Source organism: Homalodisca vitripennis, chromosome 1 (assembly GCF_021130785.1).
Source record: "Homalodisca vitripennis isolate AUS2020 chromosome 1, UT_GWSS_2.1, whole genome shotgun sequence".
Classification (NCBI taxonomy): Eukaryota; Metazoa; Arthropoda; class Insecta; order Hemiptera; family Cicadellidae; genus Homalodisca; species Homalodisca vitripennis.
This window is the reverse complement of record NC_060207.1, coordinates 127,881,813-127,903,214: the sequence shown is the minus strand read 5'-3', so window position 1 is coordinate 127,903,214 and position 21,402 is coordinate 127,881,813. Positions and strand designations below refer to the sequence as shown.

The 21,402-nt window shown below is 34.7% G+C and overlaps 1 protein-coding gene across 1 annotated transcript in view; it reads left to right on the top strand.

Annotated features, from left to right (window-relative positions):
- Positions 1 to 20,752, top strand: part of LOC124371203 (TRAF3-interacting protein 1) — a 51,551-nt gene extending 30,799 nt beyond the window's left edge. Inside the window, exons 7-12 of the mRNA XM_046829534.1 lie at positions 1,470 to 1,599; positions 8,705 to 8,818; positions 14,708 to 14,819; positions 19,028 to 19,144; positions 19,235 to 19,437; positions 19,802 to 20,752. Of these exons, the coding sequence (XP_046685490.1) occupies positions 1,470 to 1,599; positions 8,705 to 8,818; positions 14,708 to 14,819; positions 19,028 to 19,144; positions 19,235 to 19,437; positions 19,802 to 19,967 (842 nt within the window). The 3' untranslated portion in view covers positions 19,968 to 20,752. The remainder of the gene's footprint in view (positions 1 to 1,469; positions 1,600 to 8,704; positions 8,819 to 14,707; positions 14,820 to 19,027; positions 19,145 to 19,234; positions 19,438 to 19,801) is intronic.
- The last annotated feature ends 650 nt before the right edge of the window (positions 20,753 to 21,402 follow it).

The window sequence follows — 21,402 nt, the reverse complement described above, 5'->3', positions numbered from 1 at the left end:
AAAGTGAAAACATAAAGCTAGGTTAGGCTATTGGCATTTATCTAATATCTAAGTAGAATACACTGGAGTGTATTAGAATTAAATTGAATTAATTAGAATTGTTTATTGATATAATAACGTATATTGGATATATTATTTACAAGACAAACTCTACTAATGAATAGAGTTAAGATAGACAGTCTAATTGTTGCGAATCTCTCACTCATAGTACTAAGTCAAAATCCATTGTTGCTTTGCTAATGAGAAAATTAATCTTTTCTGACTGGCCGTGGGGGCTGGTTGAGATCTTCTCACAGGCCAGAACTGGCCCGCAGGACGCAGTTTGGAGACCATTGTACTAGATCATAGTATAAGTTTGCATATGTATGATAAATAAATATAGTTTAACCCTAGAACTGGCAATGGTGTCACTCTGTACTGGCGGCTCTATTTCAACAGCCTCGCAGACGTTTCTTATAATGTATCACATTTCATAACTGTTAGTCCAAATATAAACTATTATATGTCAATGTATTCACAATTATATGGAGATCATTATAATAACAATATCTTAATGTTTCCATGGAAACATATTTTTGGTTTTTTTTACTAAATGTAAGAAAAATGTTTTTTGAACATTATTTTTGTAGATATTCCGTTGTGTAACTGCTTAGCAATAAGCTTTACATCAAAACTGTAAATGTATAATTTATTCACAATTTTGTGCTGATTCCAAAAATATACAATTATTGTAACTCCTACCTCAAAACGTATGTGTTACAGGGCTTTGTATGAAAAAGCACGCGTATTTTCTTATTTTCAAAAATGCATCGATTTCTAAATAAATATTACTGTTCATGGGTAAACATAATCTCATGACTGCATTTATACTTATGTAAGTATGACAGATAAAACAAAACTAAAATAAAATAATAAATTTTAATCTTACCTTATTTACATATGTACAATATATACAAAGTTTCATTTTTCACTCAGCATCACTACATCCCGCCCTGCAAGCTCTCTAAGAACATTTGAAAAAATTTGAAAACTATAACCTAAGAAAGCTAAAACAATAATAACAACACTAAAACACTATAAAATACAATTTCCACAAATACTATTGGATCGTAACCTCAAACACAAAACCCGGTTGTTTACAGTTTCACAACAATGTGGTTGACCCGTCCTACGTTCACGTCAGCTGTCCATAGAGAACGATGGTTTACGGTAAACAAAGAAGACAATAATCGAAGTAAGAACAGTAAATCGGTACTATAGTTAATGCTCTTCCAGAATATATCAAATCAAAATCATTTATATGACCTTAATTGCCTAAAATTTCAGTAACTGTACATGTCTACTTTGGCGACGAATATTCGTCCTTGCCAAATCGAACGGGCCTTTGGCGACGAAAATTCGTTTCATACCAGCTGGAGGGTTAAATATAAGTGTAGAGTAAAAACTTAGTGTTTTTCATTGATTTGTAGGAAAGCCAAGCTCTGACACCACCACTAGAAGCCCCAGTAAAGTCAGTGAAAGTAGAGATGAGTTGGAATCAGTGACAAAGCCAAAGGAAGCCACAGAAAAGAAACCAGTAAATCCAAATCATACACCAAGGTAATTTAACCCTTTAGCTACCAACTAGACAATTTGGTTAATGCATATTCCCAAATTGTCAGGCCTTTTACCGAAAACGTTTTCAGTTTGCCAGACCTGTTATTGCAAAGTTTTACATAAAAATTCATATCTTTTTTATTATGACCACATACATCTAAATTTGCTTAGATTTTTCTTACAAATTTAAAAATGTAACGTTTTTCAATGTTAACTATTATAATTTTTTGCAATATCTGTAGAAAAGTATTAGCCCATTTATTGCTTGATTACCAATATTTTGTAGGAGTTGTGGAAATCGGATCTTTCTATCTACTCATTCCTTTAAAAAATAATAAAAAACAAGATGAGCTTGCTCAACAAGAAATAATTTATAAAATTTAGGTAATTTTAAATATTATAATTTTGATTATTTTGAAGTGTACACAAAGGTTTGTGAGAAATGTACACATGAATTAAATAATTAAGATTCAGTGGCACTATTGCCTATGAACTAGGACATTTTACATCCTGTAGCCAATTCTTTGTTTAAAAGTTTATTATTGATCATAGACTAGAATAAACAGATATTGAGACATCTGCTTATGAGTACAAAGTTGTATGCCCTGACATAGCAGATCATGAGGGTGTCGAGATGGAAATAAAAGGTAATTGTTTGCTGGAAGTTGCGCCCAAAGAAACTCCTGCAGTAAAAATGGTTAGAAACATTTCTGTAAATAAGCATTTTGTATTTTAAAATTTTGCTTAAGTGAAATGAACTGGCTAGAACTTCTCAAGTGCAAAACAATGACAGCAGAAAACCATGTTTGTCCAGTTCTTCAACAAGTTTTTAGAAATATTCAATGATTGTTGCCCTTTGAAGTATGTAAAAGCTAAAGCTCATACCGTGAAGAAACGGTCTATTAAATCACATCTTGCGTGGTAATACTCCGGAGCTGGAAATTTTAAGGAAGAGGGTGATGGGTTACCGAACAGTTTTCAAAACTACTGGGAGCGAACAGGCTCTTAGGGCCTATAAGGAGATCAGATGTCGGTACAGGAAATCAGTAAATCAAGCCAAACTAGTAGCCAATGTCAACTTTATTGAGTCTGCGAGCAACCCCTTGTCAGGCAGCCTGGTCTCTTATAAAAAAAGAAGACATCCCCAGCCGTAAACGAGACAACAAACATTTCCCGCTGATGAGTTCAACAACTTCTTCATCGAGTCAGTACACGCTACCAAGGCTGCGGAGTCACAACCTGTTGCGACTTCAAGCCACTTTCTGCGGAACATCGTGCAACCATCAGCAGCAACTTCATTGGGAAACTGTATCTGAAAAAGACTTGTTGTGTACAAGTGAATAAAAATGAAGTGCACCAAAAGCAAAGATGTATATGGGCCTGTCTAGTTATATTTTGAAAATGGTGATTAGTGAAATAATGCTGCCTCTTATGCTGTGCATAAACGCTTGCCTTAAAGAGGGTGTGTTTCCTACTTCACAGAAAAGTGTCCAGAGTTGTGCCGGTGTTCAAGAAGAATGACAGAAACCAGGTCTGTAACTACCGTCCTGTATCTCTTGTGCCTTGTATTGGTAAAATCATAGAAACATGTTGTACATAGGCAATTGTGTACCTTTTTAAGTGAGAATGATATTTTTTCAAACTCACAATTTGGTTTCCGTAAAAATAGATCGACAGTTGATGCCCTTGAGTCCTTAATTTCAAAAATGTTACAGGCTTTCGAAGACAGACGCCTTGCTCAGATCACAGCTTGTGATCTGAGTAAGGCGTTTGACTGTATTGACCACCAGATTCTTTTGGAGAAACTTAATTATTATGGTGTTTGTGGTCACCAATTAGATTTCTTTAAAATCGTACTTACTTGGAAGGTCGCAATATGTAGATAATGGTAAGGATCAATCTAAAAAGTTGAGGTAAATGAAGGTGTGCCTCAGGGATCTATATTAGGCCCCAAACATTGTTTCTTTTGATTATGAATGATCTGCCAAATAATATTAGTCGATCCTTTACCGCTATGTTTGCGGACGACACTACTTTTTTTAAGTGTTGACAGTGATGTAAATAGTCTTTCATTAGTAGTAGAAAACACCATGAAGCAAGCAGTAGATTGGTTTGCAGCAAACAGTTTTAACACTGAATCAGGGCAAAACCCAAAATCTTTTATGTAGCTTAAAAAAATAGTGTAAGCCTAGGCCCATATTGAATCCATCACAGAAATTAAAATATTAGGAATAATAGTAGATAATAAGTTAACTTGGACTCCCCAAATAGAATCAATGTGCACAAAGTTAGCCAAAGTAATTTACTTGCTCAAGAGTCTTTTCTTCCATGTTACCATTACAATATTTACGTATAGTTTATTTTGCCTTTTTTCATTCTGTGATATGTTATGGTGTTCTCCTGTGGGGAAACAGCAGTCATGTAAATAATATTTTATTGCTCCAAAAGAAGGCCATTAGGATTGTTACCAAATCTCTAGTCAAAGCTCATTGCAAACCCCTTTTTGTAGATAGTAGAATTTTAACTGTGATAAACCTGTATATATTTGTCTGTGTGGTAAATGTGAAAAATAACTCAAATTTAGTTTCCGTACATAGTGATGTTCACAATCATGACACTCGCAATCAGTCTAAGGCAGTAATCCCACTTTGCAGATTAAGTAAGAGTACAAATAGTTACAATGTTGTTGGCCTCAAGTTGTACAATAAACTACACATATTGCATCCAAGTCCTTACCTCTTAGTCTATTTAAGGTCAGATTTCACAAATGGTTTAATTGCTAACCCTTTTTATGACTTAAAAGATTTTTTAAAGTTTGATAATATTATAATTTAACTAGGGCCTACTTGTTATATAGACTATTATTTTAGGCTACTTATGTTTCATACATTTAAATTATTGTAATAGCCTAACTTATTGTTACAAATTGACTATGTCTATCACATTTTTGTAATGTTTAATGACAATAAAGAACTTATGACTTATGACTTAATAGAAAGACTTGTTTATTGAGGCGAAATGATTGATGATGATGGGAGGTTTGAAAGAATTATAGGATTTTGGATATTTGCCATCGTTATATATTATAAAAAGTATAACACTATGTTTTGAAGATTGAAATTTACATTCTTCTTCAGGTGTACAAAAGTCTTTATTAAAACAGTAAAATTTAAAAAATGCGGCAAAGTTAAAATAATTATGATGTCATATCTGACAAACTGCATGAAGTCCAGACTGGAGAAAATGAACCCAAGCAATGTCACTGCACAGGAGAACCTGTTTTCATAAGGTTATTCTGTTAATAAAAAGAAGTAAAAATAAATATACTTTCTTTTCATATGTCCCGGGTCATATGACTAATGAAGATAGTTAATCGTAGTTTTGGTGAAGCAACATGCTCACTCACTCGATAATTAACGATTTAAAAAAAGAGTAATAGAAACTTTTGGTACCAATCAAAAGAGGAGATTTCAATGCATATGAGGGCTGTTCAAAAAGTATCGGACCTTCTATCCTCCCGCTTAAACAAACGAAGCGCTGTGGCCAAGCTTAGTGGGGATGTGTAGGGGACTGTCATGCATGCGCATGCACTGTTTTGTATCATGTCAAAGCTTCAGTCGCCAGCAGTCAGCCTAGTAGTGTAGATCTCTCTGTTGTGCTCGGCAGTTTTTATCAAGCTATAAAATGACAGAAAAACTTAAACAGAGTTACTGCATTAAATTTGCGAGAAGCTTGGTGATCCGCAAGTGGAAACAATTGGCAAGATTCAACAGGCTTTTGGGGAGTCTGCCATGAGCAGTACTCGATTAAAAGAGTGGTTCATCAATTAAAAAATAGTCACATGAGAATGTTATTGAACAAGTGTGACATTTAGTCAATGAGGACCGTCGTCTTACAGTCTAAGAACTAGTAGAAGAAATTCAATTGTAATCAAGGATTTGAAAATGAGAAGTGTCCACAAAAATTGTTCCAAAGTTGCTGACAATGGAGAAAAACAACTTCGCATTGAAATTGCACAAGACATGCTGGACAGCGCAAACAGTAACTCTGACTTCCTGAACACAGTGATCACTGGTAATGAATCCTGGATTTATGGATATGACCCAGAAACCAAGATGTAATAATTGCAGTGGAAACACACATCTCCAAGACCAAAAAAAGCATGGCAAGTTTGCAGCCAAGTCAAGGTCATGTTGACAGTTTTCTTTGACCCCAGTGGAGTGGTGCATCATGATTATGCACCACTCATGATGCACCATCCCAAAAGAATACTATCTTGAGGTTCTTTGTCGCCTACATGATACTATGTGGCGGAAACGGCCAAATCTGTGGGCAACAAAAACTTGGCAGCTCCATCACAACAATGCACCTGCCTAATCTGAACATCTAATTCAGAGTTTTCTCGCTAAAAACAACACCTCTGGTTCACCAAGCTTCGTGCTCGTCCAGCTTGGCTCCCTGCGACTTCTGGCTATTCCCTAAGCTGGAAATGCCCCTGAAAGGAACTCAATTTCAAGAAAGAGATGACATTTAGCAGAATATGACGGCCAAGCTTAACAGCATTCTAAAATATGTCTTTCAGAAATATTTTAGACAGTGGCAGAAGTGCTGGGAGAAGTGTGTGCATCACCAAGGAGACTTTTAATCAACAAAAGTCTGATACTTTTTGAACGGCCCTCGTATTTATCAATAGGTTGTATCCTCTTTGTTTAAAAATAAATGCTATAAATGAAATACTAATTACAAGTTACCATTTATGAATAGCCAAATTTTGATACGTTAATATTGTCTACAGTGGTCTAGTGGCAAACTTTTCAGTGTGGGAATGCTAGGTTCATTTGACAAATTATAAGGAAATTTGTATGATTTCATAGAATGCCTACAACAGTTACGAGCATAAAATTGAATGTATCTAATCTGGAATAATGCTGAGCCTTCAGGAAGTCTATGTTAACTTATATAGAAAATAATAGAACTAAAAATAAAGAAATAGTAATCTTATTTTTATATAGATATAATATAGATTTAAATTATTTATTTCACAATACATTATTAAACGTTATTAAAATTTGTTATGAAGATTCAACTAACTTTACTATCATAACCTCTTTAATAAAATTAAACATATATACCAAAAATCACAAAGAGAGAAATAAAACAATTAATTGAATTAAATTAAAAAACAATTAAAAGAAAGCAAATAATGTAATGAATTGCCTTTCGTATGATTTGTCTGTATAGACTATAGTAACTATAGTTGTTTCCTTGTTTTGAAGACATTCTGAAATCATCAACAACTTTTCTTGCTAATATGTTGTACATGATTGCCAAATCTGACAGAAATTGAGTTGATGTCAGGTGTTTGATTAATCCTCTAGACATCACTTGTTCTGTAGTGGTTCTGTTCTTGTCTTCTAGGGCCTTCTTAAAATGGGGGTACAATGCTTGATAGCCATACCAAACGACCATTACTGTTTTGAAGGAACTGGATACCTACCTTGTGCCCAAAATACAACCAATTTTTTGTTTAATCTGCAAATAAAGGTGTTAGCCTACTAAAGATTAAGAATTATTAGAACTTACAGTTTTTGCCTGCTAAACACTTTCATCATCTGAAGGCACAGGACTAGAAGTCTTCCCTGAGACAGATGTTTCACTTTTATCTCTTTTTTAGTTGTTTTCTTATGTCTTTATTTTATTTAGTGAAGAATGACAGAAGTGTTTTCTCATTTATCTTGGACGATACCATAATATAATCAGTTGAATAGTTATCAACAACGTAAAGCACAATACTAACCTAATGCACAAAGGCAATACAATGAAAATAGACACACAGACTCTTCACCACATCGCTGGAATGCTATATGAGTGATAGACAGCCCGGTGACGATCAGTGGGGGTGGGGGATTAGAGAAGCAATGAGAGAGGGTAAAACCAGCTGGCGAACACCCGTCTCGCGGATATCAATATTCTATGCACAGTTTACAGTACAAGAGAGGATATTTTTAAAATCAGATAGTAATTCATATTATTATTGAATAAAGAAAAATTGATCAATGCCTATCGTTTTCTAGTTTACAATTTTTTGTAAAAATGTTATTTTATTATTGACATAAATAATGTTATTCCAAATTAATTTTCAGCAAAACATTGGCCATTTGTTTATCTGCCCAAAACGGTCAAAACCAGTTCCACTACACCACTGATTGTCTGGTACTTGCTGTGATTTCTTATTTATAGTAAATTTCTTTTTTTACCGAATTGTTTAAATTTGGTATCTTTATTTTTTTACAAGAAACACTGATAAATGCTTACCTTTTAAAAATAATAACACATATTACTGACATCTTGTTGTATTATCATGTTTTGTTTTATAACATTTTTTATATTTTTACTTATTGTTTTTATTGTTTGCTAGCCTATGATAATATATATTATATTTACTTTCACTGTACAAATTTCACTTAAACTTTGGGAAGGTTAATTTTTAAAGAATTGAAAACAATAAAGAATCTGCAGGATTGCAGGTCTTTTGGTGTTTCCGTTTTGGTAAAAAGTCCATTTTGGAGTGATTTCACAGTTGCCCTGTATTTTTCATTTAGGAATATTTGTTGAACTGTTTAGCTCAGGCACTCATGACAGTTCATATCGTTCTAAATGTTAAACAGGACTTAAGAATTTGTGTATGGGCAAAATTTTGACTTTGAAAATCTCAAAAACTTTAAAAATAAATAAAGATATAGAGCGCAGATTTGGCTTGTTATGCATTCCTTATCAATATACCACAAAAAAGAAGAAACTGTTACTTTAAAGTTATAAATTAGGAAAAACCACACTCTCTTCTTGGTCTGCCCGTAAAATTATCAATATCCACAAAAAACCTCTTTATTAAGAAAAATTTCCTAGGTTTAATTTTTTTACTTTTTAAAATTTGCTGGGATATAACGGCGAATGTAATGATCACTTTCTGTAACACTAATTGCATTAAAATTCAAGTACATGAAACGTTACTTATTAAATTATATGAGTCATTTAAATGAGAACTGGCAATGAATCAGTTGTATTATGTAATAAACTGACACCTATGTAATAAATAATTGTTCTCCAGTGAACCAACAATGACTAAGAGACCAAGGACAGCTGCTAGACCAGCCAGTGCACGGCCAGGAGCTCCCCGTGTGCGTGACCGCGGCACTGTACTACTTACCGAGACTGACCCCAAGTAAGTAACTGTAGTTTACAAATAAGCGCCTTCTGGTTTTGAAGGAGATATTTAAAACTTTTAGTGTGATAACTATGATGGTATATTCTAGAGACTTGTCTGCACTTTGAATTGTTCTTCTGCAATTGAATTATTCTTTGGAACCTTCTGTCTCCAAGAACAATCAATATATACAATATATACAATCAAGACATAATTTGACAGCTTCTTAAATCAAGAATGTATTAATCTCGAAACATTGTATTATATGCGACGTGGATCGTGAAATTGTGAATGAAGATCGACATATGTTCGCGAGTTTCATCGTAGAGTTGCCTCCACTAGTGTAGTGGAGTTTATCTTGTGCCGCGGCAAGTCCCCTCCCCCCGAAAAATACGTAACAATCAAAGCATTGGACAATTTAAAATCGGCCGACCGTTCCGGACTTCGGCACTAAACGAGTGGTACGCATTAAACGGCAGAGCGGCAGTGACCGCGATACAAACGGGTTTTATGTATTTAAGTATTATTCAGTCGTCGAATTGGAGCTATAAACAGGCTTAATAGTTCGGTTCGTTGAATAATATAATATGTTTTACGATTTGACATACCAGGTTTTTTTAGTACACCAGAATTTCAGTTGGACTTTTACCAGGCCTGATAAAATACCTTTTGGAGAAGTAAATAATGGGTAAGCTATAATAAGTAACGCCAAGAAAGGCACGTTTGCGTCCAACATGTTGCACAGCAATGTCAGCATTAGCTGAGGGATGAGCGGCAGTAGAACATTTACTGTCTAGATTAAGCGGCATCGTGTGGTACCGCACTGCCACTCACGTCTGTCATGGCTAGTGTCGAGTGTTACCCATATGTACAACATAAATTGTAAGTCGATGCTCAATCCAGCGCTCACCGCCCACCACTTACCACTCGTATCGCGGCCGAGACCTCGGTTGGTCTATGAATGATTGCTCCTCGCACACGCAAATTGTGTCTCAACGGGTGCAAGAGCTCTCCCGAGCGTTGCCACGACCAGTGTTTGCAAAATCTTGAGATCAGTCTCGACTATTAAAATTTCAATTATAAACATTACCGAGACATCACTGCCGTGTGTGAACAGAGTCAGACTTCGTATTGACTCCTGGAACAACCAGCGATACAACTGTAGCAAGTACTTGCGACAGTTCTCGTGAGTAAAATTGCTTATCTCATTCATATTATGCGACAGTAGTACAGTAAAAGCCCGCTAATTCGGCACTTTCGGGGATCAAAGTGTTCCGGATTATTGAAAATTCCGGATTACCGAGCGTCATATGAAAATGCCGGAAAATTCGGTTTTTAGCCGCTAAAATCGTATCACACTAAAGTAAAAGGAGTGAAATCAAGTGATATTAACTCAGAAAAGCTGAAAACCCAGCCAAAATACAATCACTCTTTAAAAATAGTGGCTGGGTTTTCAGTCCCAAAGAGATAATGTACAGTAGCTTGATTTTACTTTTTCTACTTTAGCGATGATAGCGGGCTAAAAATCGTCGTCTAAGTTTCAGAGTGTGGCTTTAAAAAAATCACTCTTTACGTGTACACAATTAAAGAATTACTAAGGAGATAAATAAAATTGAACAAACATTAGTTTGAACACAAAATGAACATTTAATGCCTAGAAAAACATTTCTAAACTTAGGTTAACTTAGATGTAGGCTAACTAGTGCGTACATTATGTAATAAATATTATGGTAAACATAATTTTTGTGTACAGTATTTTATTTGAAAAAAGACCTAATGTCTGTTTGTTTTTTTGTATCATGTTTCTTCTTTAAAAAGTCATTTCTCAGAACATATAAATTTACAAGCTCTGAAGCATTGTAGGAGCTGCTGCGTTCGGCAAATCGTATAAACGTGTCGATAGTGGCACTTGCTTCACTCCACGTAGGCACGGGTGTTGGATCATCATCTGCTCCCTCTTCATCATCTGATTCGGACTCCACAGGATGAGGCTCTGACTGAGGTCTAAGTACACTTTTGATGAGCAGTTCATCAGTAATTTCTTCTTCAACTGGCTCGTCGCAATCAATGTGTATCCACTCCAAGATTTCTTCTTGTGGCACTTTCCTTATTTCGTCTTGGGAACTGTGGGCCACTAAGTCCAGTATTGCTTCATTGCCGACTGAAACAGCAATGTCCTCTTCTTGGTAGGCAGCTGGCCATAGTTTTTGCCAAGATTTCTGTAGAGTGGTGGGCTTGACCTTTTTCCATGCCAAGGCGATTCCGAAAATTGCATCTTTTATGTTGAATTTTTTCTGAAAATCAACCACCATACACTCTGAGTTTATCAGTCCTTGAAGAAAGGACGCTCTGTAAAAACATTTAAAGTTCTGAATCACTCCTTGATCCATTGGCTGAATCAAGGACGTGACATTTGCCGGGAGGTATGCAGTAAAAATATTTCCCGATATCAACTCAGACGCTGCAGGGTGAGCTCTGCAATTGTCTAGGATGAGCACAACCTTGCTGTCTTCAGGTAAGCCACAGTTTTTCAGATTGTCTTTTACAGATGGGACGAAGTGGTGGAAAAACCAATTTCTAAATAAATCGGAGTTCATCCACGCATTGAATTGAGCATCGTATATTACGGGTAGGTGGGTAATGCCTTTCAGAGGTCTTGGCTTTTTTGCTTTTCCGATGACGAAAGGCGTCAACATGTGGTCCCCTGAGGCATTGCCACAGAGCAAAATTGTCAAACGGTCTTTGTTTTTTTTAAAGCCTTTGGCACATTTCTCATCCCCTGCTGCCAAAGTCGAATTAGGCAAACAACGCCAAAGTAGGCCAGTTTCATCAGCGTTGTAAATCCGGCATGCTGACAAATCGTAGTCTTCAACTAGATTTTCAAATTCAGCTTTATATTCTTCAGCCGCATTTTGGTCGGCTGATCGGAGCTCCCCAGCTACATCAAGCTTCCGTATTCCGTGTCGATTTTTAAATCGGTGCAGCCAACCATCAGAAAAGGCACATTCTTTCTCATCTATTTTTAATTCCTCACGGAACTGTTTAGCTTTTTCCATGATAATGGGCCCAGTCACAGGCTTCCCTTCAGACCGCTTAGCGCTAAACCATTTGAATAAAATTTCGTCAAGGTCGTCAAGTTTAGATTTTTTTAAAGTTTGTCGAGACTGCATGTCTTTGACATTTGTAGTTTGAAACTTAAATTTAAGTAACTTTTCTTTATTCTTCTTGATGTCATACATTGTTGATGAACCAATGTTGAATTCTTCCATTAGCTTCAATCTACTCTCACCTTTTTCTACACGTCTTATAATTTCTAGCTTTTGTTGAATGGTAAGTGTGACATGCTTACGTTTATTTCCAACTTTGCTGGTGGATGAGCCGGGCTTGGAAAACATAGGGCACAACTTTGAGAAAGTTAAAACACAAAATGAACGAGCACAACACTCACGACTGCACTCGAGTACGAACTGACAGTGACTGAGACTGAGGCAGACGCTAGACACTAGACAAACACGTAACGGCGGACACTCGACAAGTGGCCCTGAACCCCCTCACACACAGCTGCTGCGTCACATACGATCCCTTCCGACTGAGCACGAACCTTTCCGAGCGCTCTTGCAAACTGTACGTTTCACAGTGCGGTTAAAATATCTCATTTACGCGATTTTTTTAAGACGGTGCTGGATGAATGAAAGTGCTGAACCATTGGATGCCGGATTAGCGGGCTTTTACTGTAGTACAAATTCTCTCGCAACTTTACTTGCCAGTGTAAACGCAACTCAATATTGTTGCCAGTCTACAGACAGCAGACAGGCAGCCGACCGAATCAACCACGCACGTTAGTTTCGTCGTCAGAGCCGGATTTGTTTGACGATGGCTGGAAATCTCGTCAGTTTTCCAATCAGTTGACGTGACGATCCGAACTGTTCAAACCAAATAGTCCAACATGTGTAAGGAGCCTTATGTCATGTTGTTTCATAGTCCAAGACTATAATCTAACGAACACGTTGTGAGTATAGTCATGTTTATATAACCTGGGTTTACCAGTAAGGTTTTGTCCCTTATATTAGACATATTAATTAATTATTTTGTTCATAGTTTTTTCCATGAAGGATGTTAGGCTAATAGGTCTGTACGAGTTGGGTCAAGACGGATCCTTGTCATTTTTTGTTGGAGCGACCACAATTTCGTGATCTGGGCATATTTATGATGAGTGACTTTAAATTTAAAAACCATGTAAGGAACATTGTCAGCAATGCTTACAAGATGTTACGCTTCATCACATGTACAAACATGAACTATTCAACAATACTAACACGTTTGTCTAGATATAGTTTTCTGCAAAATTTATTTGGGTTTGATAGGTTGGAAAGTGACTGAAGTTGACTGAAGTGGAAAGTGGCTCATTTGAGAGTTGTGATGATCAGATCCATCGATGATGCAGAGATGCTGACCCTCGTGCCGTGACACGTGCCAATGCATTGTGGTAGAGCTCGCAGGACGTTGATTCTGGGTAGTGTTAGAACAATTTTTCGTAACTGGAAGGATTGGCATTTATTCTTTTTTAATTTATCAACAGCTCCCCTTGTAATTGGATTTTCTTGAGAGCGACTGGTTGCAGTGTAATTTGCAATGCATTCTTATGTTTCTTTTATTATTTTTTTTTAAACAATATTGTTAAAGTTTTTAATGTGTTGTAATTTATAAAGTGTAATTGTAAGTTGATGTTATTAGTTTTGATTAATTCACAAAAAATATTACAAACATGCATAATTATTTTATTTTTAAGTTTATATTTGTAGTTTGAGATGTTGCGGTTAAAATTATTGTTAAGTATGGTTTTATTTCTTGTAAATGCACCACAATAAAGCTTATAAACAAATAAATAAGCAGTGGTGTTGGAACTTACCATGTTTCCATAATATAAATAACCTGTAAACAACAACCAACTACACAGTTTATTGTAGAGTGAGTATTGCATATGTTGTTAGACTGGGACTGTAATACTTTGTAAACACCATAGTGGAATGGACCTTTTAGTATTGAGGTGGATGGACAGGAAGGAAGTTTTCGTTATCTATAATGCAGATGTTATGAAACTGGAAATTATACGTGGGAAACACCTTAACAACCTCGTACTGAAATGATGAAGGCTCGGGCCATTGTAGATTGTATGAATGGCATGCTTGCAGGGAACAGACATGATCAAGTTCTTTCTTACAATCCTATGATGAGATATTATGTAAAAGGATACAGGAAAATATATTTTATATATTATATATATATATATATATATATTTGAGATATGTTTATTCAAAGCTGTTTTTTTATCTTTTCATCTCGGAGTAATAGGAATTTTTTCATTCCAACCAGAGAAATTCATAAAATATTTTGAAATTGCTAAGTTTTGTAATTATTAACAGATTGAAAAAACTACTGAAGTACTTTTTTAATGATTTCACATATAAAATTAAAAATATATATCATATTGGAATACCAGAAACTACTAAATAAAATGTCAAAAACTGTAGTACGCATTGATGTTGAAGGTGGGCTTTACAAAATGACTTTTATGTCCGATTTCAAGACAAAGGGCTCATTCAATTGGTCTTAAAAAAATTAATAAAACCTAGAATATTTGGAAACAAATTAGTACAATTTCATTGAAAAATAGATTTTATTCTTAGTCACTTTGTCTCACTGACTTTTTAATTTCCAATGTTATTTTATGTTATGGCAATAGCTAGCTAGAATTGTCTGCTTAGCACTGCTTAGAGAACAAAAATTTTGTAGAGTTAATGTTGGAGACAGCTCCATAGAGATGAGGATGACTAATGTTTACCACTATGTTTGTGAAATTCTCAGTAGACAGATAAGGGATGATTTACTTATTGAAACATGTTGCAGGGTGGTGAATGAACCTGTCAACTTGATCGTTGACTCCAAGGATTTGCCCAAGGACGATGATGAAACTCTGGTCACTGTGGAAGCGTCAGTAGCAGATATCACTACAGATCAGGTATTGTATAATTACAAGTTGTCCAGTGTTCATGATGCTCTATAGGCCTTCATTATGTGGATTATACTCACACACATTAAATGGATGCTCACACTTATAACCCTATTTTGTGGTTTGATCAAACTGGGTCTGACAAGTGGTGCGCTACACCGTGGAGGAACGGAGCGGAACTAACAGAACAACTGTAGTAGGCCTTAGTTTCAAATACCTCTGGTAAACCCTTACTATAGTTGTTCGCCATTTTTGTTTTGTGGAAGTATTAGTACGTTATTTAATTGTACTGGTGTTTATTGACATATTTAATATAACATAATGGATCCTGCTGGAGTTGATAGAGCTGATCAAATGCTCAGTTACTACCCCTGTGACAGAAAGTCGATGCGATTCAAAAACAAATTGTCATCTATGTTACACAAATGTTATTGAATTGAATTGAAAACATCTTTATTCATATAATATACAGTGGTATACATTGAATGGCGTCGTTATGTTAAATTAAACTAGCTGCATCTAAGTAACAGTATTTACAGTTTTCTCCATAACAAATCAAACTACACCTACTACCAGATTCAACATAAATTAAGGATGGTTGTCAAAGTTCATCAAATTTATATAGTGGGTTGTTTATGAAATAACTTTTTAATTTTTTCTTAAATAATTTAATATTGTCTATACTTCTTAATTCCACAGGTAGATAGGTAGGTAGGTATTGTTGAATGCCCACGCCTTACACAACATGTACAGACCGAAGAAGACATTATATGATTTCAGATTAAGTCATTAGATCGTTAAGTGCCGGCACAAGTAGAACTGGTAGAATCTCCAGCACAAAAGAGAATGTGGCAAACTGCGCATAAGATCAAGGAAAAACACTAATCGATTCTAAAAATGTTGTTATCCTATAATTTATTGCTTTCTCAAAAATCTTTGAAATATTGCTCAGTACCGAGATGGGTCTATAATATTAGATATTTTAATAGGTGATTCTTTTTTAATACAGAAATTACTTCTGATAATTTAAGTTTACTCGGAATGTGTCCGTGATTAAATTATTGCTTTATTATACTGGCTAAAATTGGGCTTACTTCTTTAACAGACAGTTTTAATACTGATATAGGAATACCATCCCAACCACATGCCCTACTGTTATTTAAATTAAGAATTATTTTTTCTACTTCATCTACTGTTACAAACTGAAACAAATTTAACTCTGGTGTTGGAACACTTGCTCTAATATTAGTATTGTTTTTCATTACAACTTTGGGTATGATCAATTCATCCACAACACCAACAAAGTGAGTATTAAAATGATAAACAAGTTTCTGAGGGTCACTAATTTTACTACCATTTATATCAATACAATTTTTTCATTTTTATTATTCAGAACACCAAGCTTTCTTTTAACAATGGCCCATGTAGCTTTGGATTTATTTTTTGCATTGAATACGAAACTGTCATTTGTCATAATTTCAGCTTTAGCTGCTTTTTTTTTAAACACTTGGTTATAATTTTTTACGTAGTTTAAAAAATTTAAATCTTTAATTTTTTCTGTTATATGAAGTTGATGTTTCCTTTGTGAGGAAACCTTTGGATCTTTTCCGTTATGTGTCAGCAATTTCTATTTATTGTCTATGAGGCAAAACTGAGTGGAATTCACTTTGTAATGGAAGAATAGGTATTTTTAGATAATACAAACTGCCGACAGTAGTTATAACCGGTTGGACTTTGCCCGTCTGGACAAGATAACGAGGCGGCGCGATAACGGAGCCACGGTAGCGGTGCAGTCAGTTCCTGCTCTTGCCTGTGCGTGTATTGTTGTCCTGTTTAGTCAATATTTTATTTTGAGCAAACTTGCAAACTAATATGTCCCCGCATTCACAAAGATCGTAATTAAATATCAGTGATAAACGCGCGCCGCTTGATCTGGGCTTGGAGTTTGCAAGCTCGAGTAAATTTTTTTTCTAAAAGAGCAAGCAGCGCGAAGCGCTGCGCAGCGGGCAAGCATCGCGTGATCTGACCCATTAGTGATATTGTCGCCTACTGGCCTCCAGAATAAAGGTATGTGGTATTTGTTTTATTACAAAGACATAGAAATAATTTTTAGAAATTGCTGACACATAACGGAAAAGATCCAAACCTTTATTCCTTCTGTTATCCAATTCATTTTTTTTTAACTTTGTCTACCTTTACTGTTTTAAAGGTAAATATTCAGTCACACAAAGCAAACATTTCTCAATAAAACATGTTTAGTTTAACTCAACAGAGTCTGAAAAAAGAAAACGTTTTAGTTTCCGTTCTAGACTTTTTTTAAATTGGACAGAATTTTCTTCACAATAATTTTTTTTTAGTGGTTTTCTAGTGGTGTTTAATTATTGGCAAAGAAATCAGAAGAGCATTATGATCAAATAGGCCTCGATCTGTGTTTAATAAACAGTTACGCTCCCAGTTTAGGCTAGACAATAATAATATGCTCCTAGCAAAAGCGAGTAAACCTGTGGAAGATCCCTGAGCCACATGCCAACAAATATTTGATCATTATTACATTATACCTAGATCTTTCCACTCAAGATAAAGCTTATCAGCTATTACTATTGATAAGTCTACTGATTGGTATATAAAAAAGAAATGAAACAAAATTCTTGCAATATCTTCCTAATAAACATCATCGTCGAAGGAGGAGTCAAGTTTTGAATATAATGCAATTCCATCACCAAATATCCCAGTAAATTACTTTGTTACTGAAGTAAACATTCAAATGAAGGCAGAGAGTAGACAAGAAAGGTAGGCCTACTACATAGCTGTACTGATGACAGAATTTAACTATTTGGAAAAAGCTCTTATTTATTTACTTATCATTTTTTACCAGCATACCTCTAGCCAGAGAGTGTAAAAAAGAAGTTCAATGAGGATGAGAAAGTATATGCAAAAAAGTGAATTGCTATATCTTGGTTATCGGCGAAAACAATCTAAAAAAACTCCAGTTTTGTTGCTATTTACTAAAACTACTGTCAAAAATAAATAAGTAATTATAAAAAGGTGTGCAAGAGTAACTATGGTAGGAATACCAGCTTTTATTGCAGATTATAATAGATATATGGGAGGCATTGAATTTTTCAACATGATGCTGTAAATTTAACTTGACAGAGGAGATATTTTAATGTTAGAAAAAAAGGTATAGTTTAATTTATTTTCTGGGATACTTCTTTATTGTTATATAGTTTATGGCTTAAAATGCAAACAAAAATAATTAAACCCATGAACCTCTGTTCATTGGTTGTGTTATAATATATAACAAAATTATTGAGTAAATTGGATTGGTTGAGATGAGGTCCTTGCGGGTGATGACAACCCAGGTAAACCAAAACTTGAAAAAATCCCCTGGAAAGAGAGAGGAAATCTTGTGGACTTGTTCTGGAAAAGAAGGGCATAAAGAAAATGAGATGAAGGATAGGAGATCTCAGTCTGTGTGTTATAACTGCAGAAAAGGATGCTATCCAAATGTGTCAAGTTAGTTTTGTTAAGTATTGTACTACGTAACAGAAAATGAGATGAAGGATAGGAGATCTCAGTCTGTGTGTTATAACTGCAGAAAAGGATGCTATCCAAATGTGTCAAGTTAGTTTTGTTAAGTATTGTACTACGTAACAGAAAATGAGATGAAGGATAGGAGATCTCAGTCTGTGTGTTATAACTGCAGAAAAGGATGCTATCCAAATGTGTCAAGTTAGTTTTGTTAAGTATTGTTTGTACTACGTAACATTCTAAAATAAAGCATGAGAAAGTTTCCAAAACAAAAATAGTTTTTCCAAGATTGTTAAAAGTGTATGTAATTATGATTCTGTAATGTACATATTGTAAATAATGATTTTAGACAGTCTTCTTCAACCACTGACAATATAGACTCATCCACCTATAATGTACGTTCGCTGACAAAATATGGGTGCTTGCAGGTAGTTATATGATAGTTTTGCTTCTTGCACAATTGTACATTTTCTTCATACTTCAATAAATTTTCTTTAAATTCTTTTGATTTTTTAGCAGATTATATTGTAATTACAAATAATAGTTCCCTTATAGGTAAATTATTTTTTGTTTTTCAGGTAAAATGTAATAAAAACTAATTTAGAAATATATGTAATATACGGTACAAATTTTGTGCGTGTGTATTGAACCACTACCAAACTCTTAGTCACTTTACTGTTAAATAGGTGGTGGATGCATCTGATCAAGGTCACCTCGTCTCTCAAATACTGGAAACTCAGAAAGAGCTGGAAGACACCACACCTTTGAATGCCATCAAGGAAGCATCTCAAAGAGTTGACATTGTAAGTCATCAGTAACAAACTCAATCAGTTGTCTTGTTATTGAAATTACCCTTTGGTTTTAAACATTTATGTATTATGTGTGATTATTAGACATGGGGTAGTGGACGACAAGAAGCTGTAATTCGAGAGGTAGACAAGTTACGATCTGCGATACAAGCCTTGACTAGAGCGGCCAACCCCTTGGGCAAGCTGATAGACTTCCTACAAGAAGATGTGGAGTCGATGCAGGGGGAACTGGAGACTTGGGTGGCTAACAACAAACAACTGGCTACTCAGCTTCAAGGAGAGGAGAGGTGAGTTATTATAATCTCTCTGAATGTATTTCTTGCATGTTTTCAGATAATCGAAGATTTGGCGAAAGAGATCACTTGTGTAAGCAGTTCTAGCAATGAACAAACTAATGCCATTTAGTATTTATACGGAATAATAATAAATGAAAAATTAAGTTCACGCAACAAGCTAATCTCCCTATTCAATTAATAACAAGGCATGTTTTTTAAGCAACTTCAATTTTGATATATCAAAAAATCAAATAAACTTTTTGTAACAATTTCATTTTTATATGAAAGTCGACACTTTTATCTACTTTTCTTCATAATTGCCATCAATATTGAGGCACTTCTAAGACGATTTATTGGAACAAATGTTGTTTTACAGGTTAACGGAAGAGAGTATAGAGCCTTTAGTGAGACAATTAGAAGACATCGAGCAGCTTATAGAAGAGCAGCTGGAGGAGACAAGTGTGGTGAAGGCAGCAATAATCCGGAATGATGAGCGACTGACACGGCTGCTCCATTGCAACACTAGTCACCTCCCGGGCTGAATCAAGAATTGGCACAGTCTGGATATAAGCTGCGAGTTTGTGCTCGAATTGACCCTGCCATTACTGTCAGTGAAAGGCCAATCTACATCATCACATTTTATATCTTGATTACCATGTTGAATCTTGAAACTTCTATATTCTAATGTCCAGTTTTCCTTCAAATTTATTTAGGTCTATATTCTAATGTCCAGTTTGCCTACAAAATTATTTAGGTATAATCTCTTGTTCCAAATTTGTAAATTGGATTTTTAATTTTATAAAAAAGTACTATCTTTATTCCAAAATAGAAAGTTGTTTAAGTCATTACAAAAGAATTTGTAATATACTTACTGTGGAAAATATCACTGTATAAGTGTGTAAAAGCTAGTATGATTTATATACAAATATTATCACTATATAGCTTTTGCAGGTTCTTGGACAAGACCAGGTGAGACCATCAAATCATGTTTGCTGTAACATTTTGAGATCTACTGTAGTTTGTTGATAGGAATTCTATTTCACATTCCAGAGATTTTTTAATGTTATTTGGATTTACAAGATCTTATTGAGTACTTTTTAGGAATACTTCTATGTCTTTCACAAGTAGATGACTATATAAACATCCTACTGTAGTCATTTGGAAATTTATAATGTTAATTTAAGGACAAAACTCCTCTCTTATATCAATTTTGTTAAAATAATTTTATATTGGTCACTGTAAAACCACAAATTATTTATAGCAAGAGTGTATTTGGCCATGGTTGTATTGACATGAAACCAATAAAACAATTTTACTGTACAACTTATTCCTATCATTGCAAATCAGTTATAGTCTCAGATCCAAACCCTGATTTTACATGTTGTGTTTCTTATCACATTTTTATATATGTCACATACATTTCTTTTACCTCAGTCATACCATTGATATCCTTTAAAACTTAAAAGAGGATCCATCAATGAAATCCTACACTACAGGGCTTGTGGAAACAATAACTGTTCCAAAAAAGTCTAAATAACTTGAAACTCTTAGCTAAGGTAACTAGCCAGGTTAAAACAAGCTTTCATTACAATGTGGCACCAGATATTGAGTACATGTAAATCCCATGAGAATAAATCAATAATGTTTCTTGTCACAAATCTACCATTTTTTCTGATTGAGCCGGAAGGACTATTTGAAACACATCAAGTTAAATATTAAAAAAAAATTAAATTCTTTGTTTAAAGTTTCATTTTGATGATGGAAGGATTGTGAAGGAAACAGGATTATTTTAGACATTTGCCACCGTTCAATGATACAAAATGATGTTAAACAAAGGAATTCTATGATTAAAGTTCAATCTGACCATGTTATGTGATATTGGTTATTATGTGGCATTTCTAATCATTTAACATCAATATTAAACTAACAAAGAATTGGTGTATTACTGAAGCACAAATGTAGAGTCAAGTTTTAAAA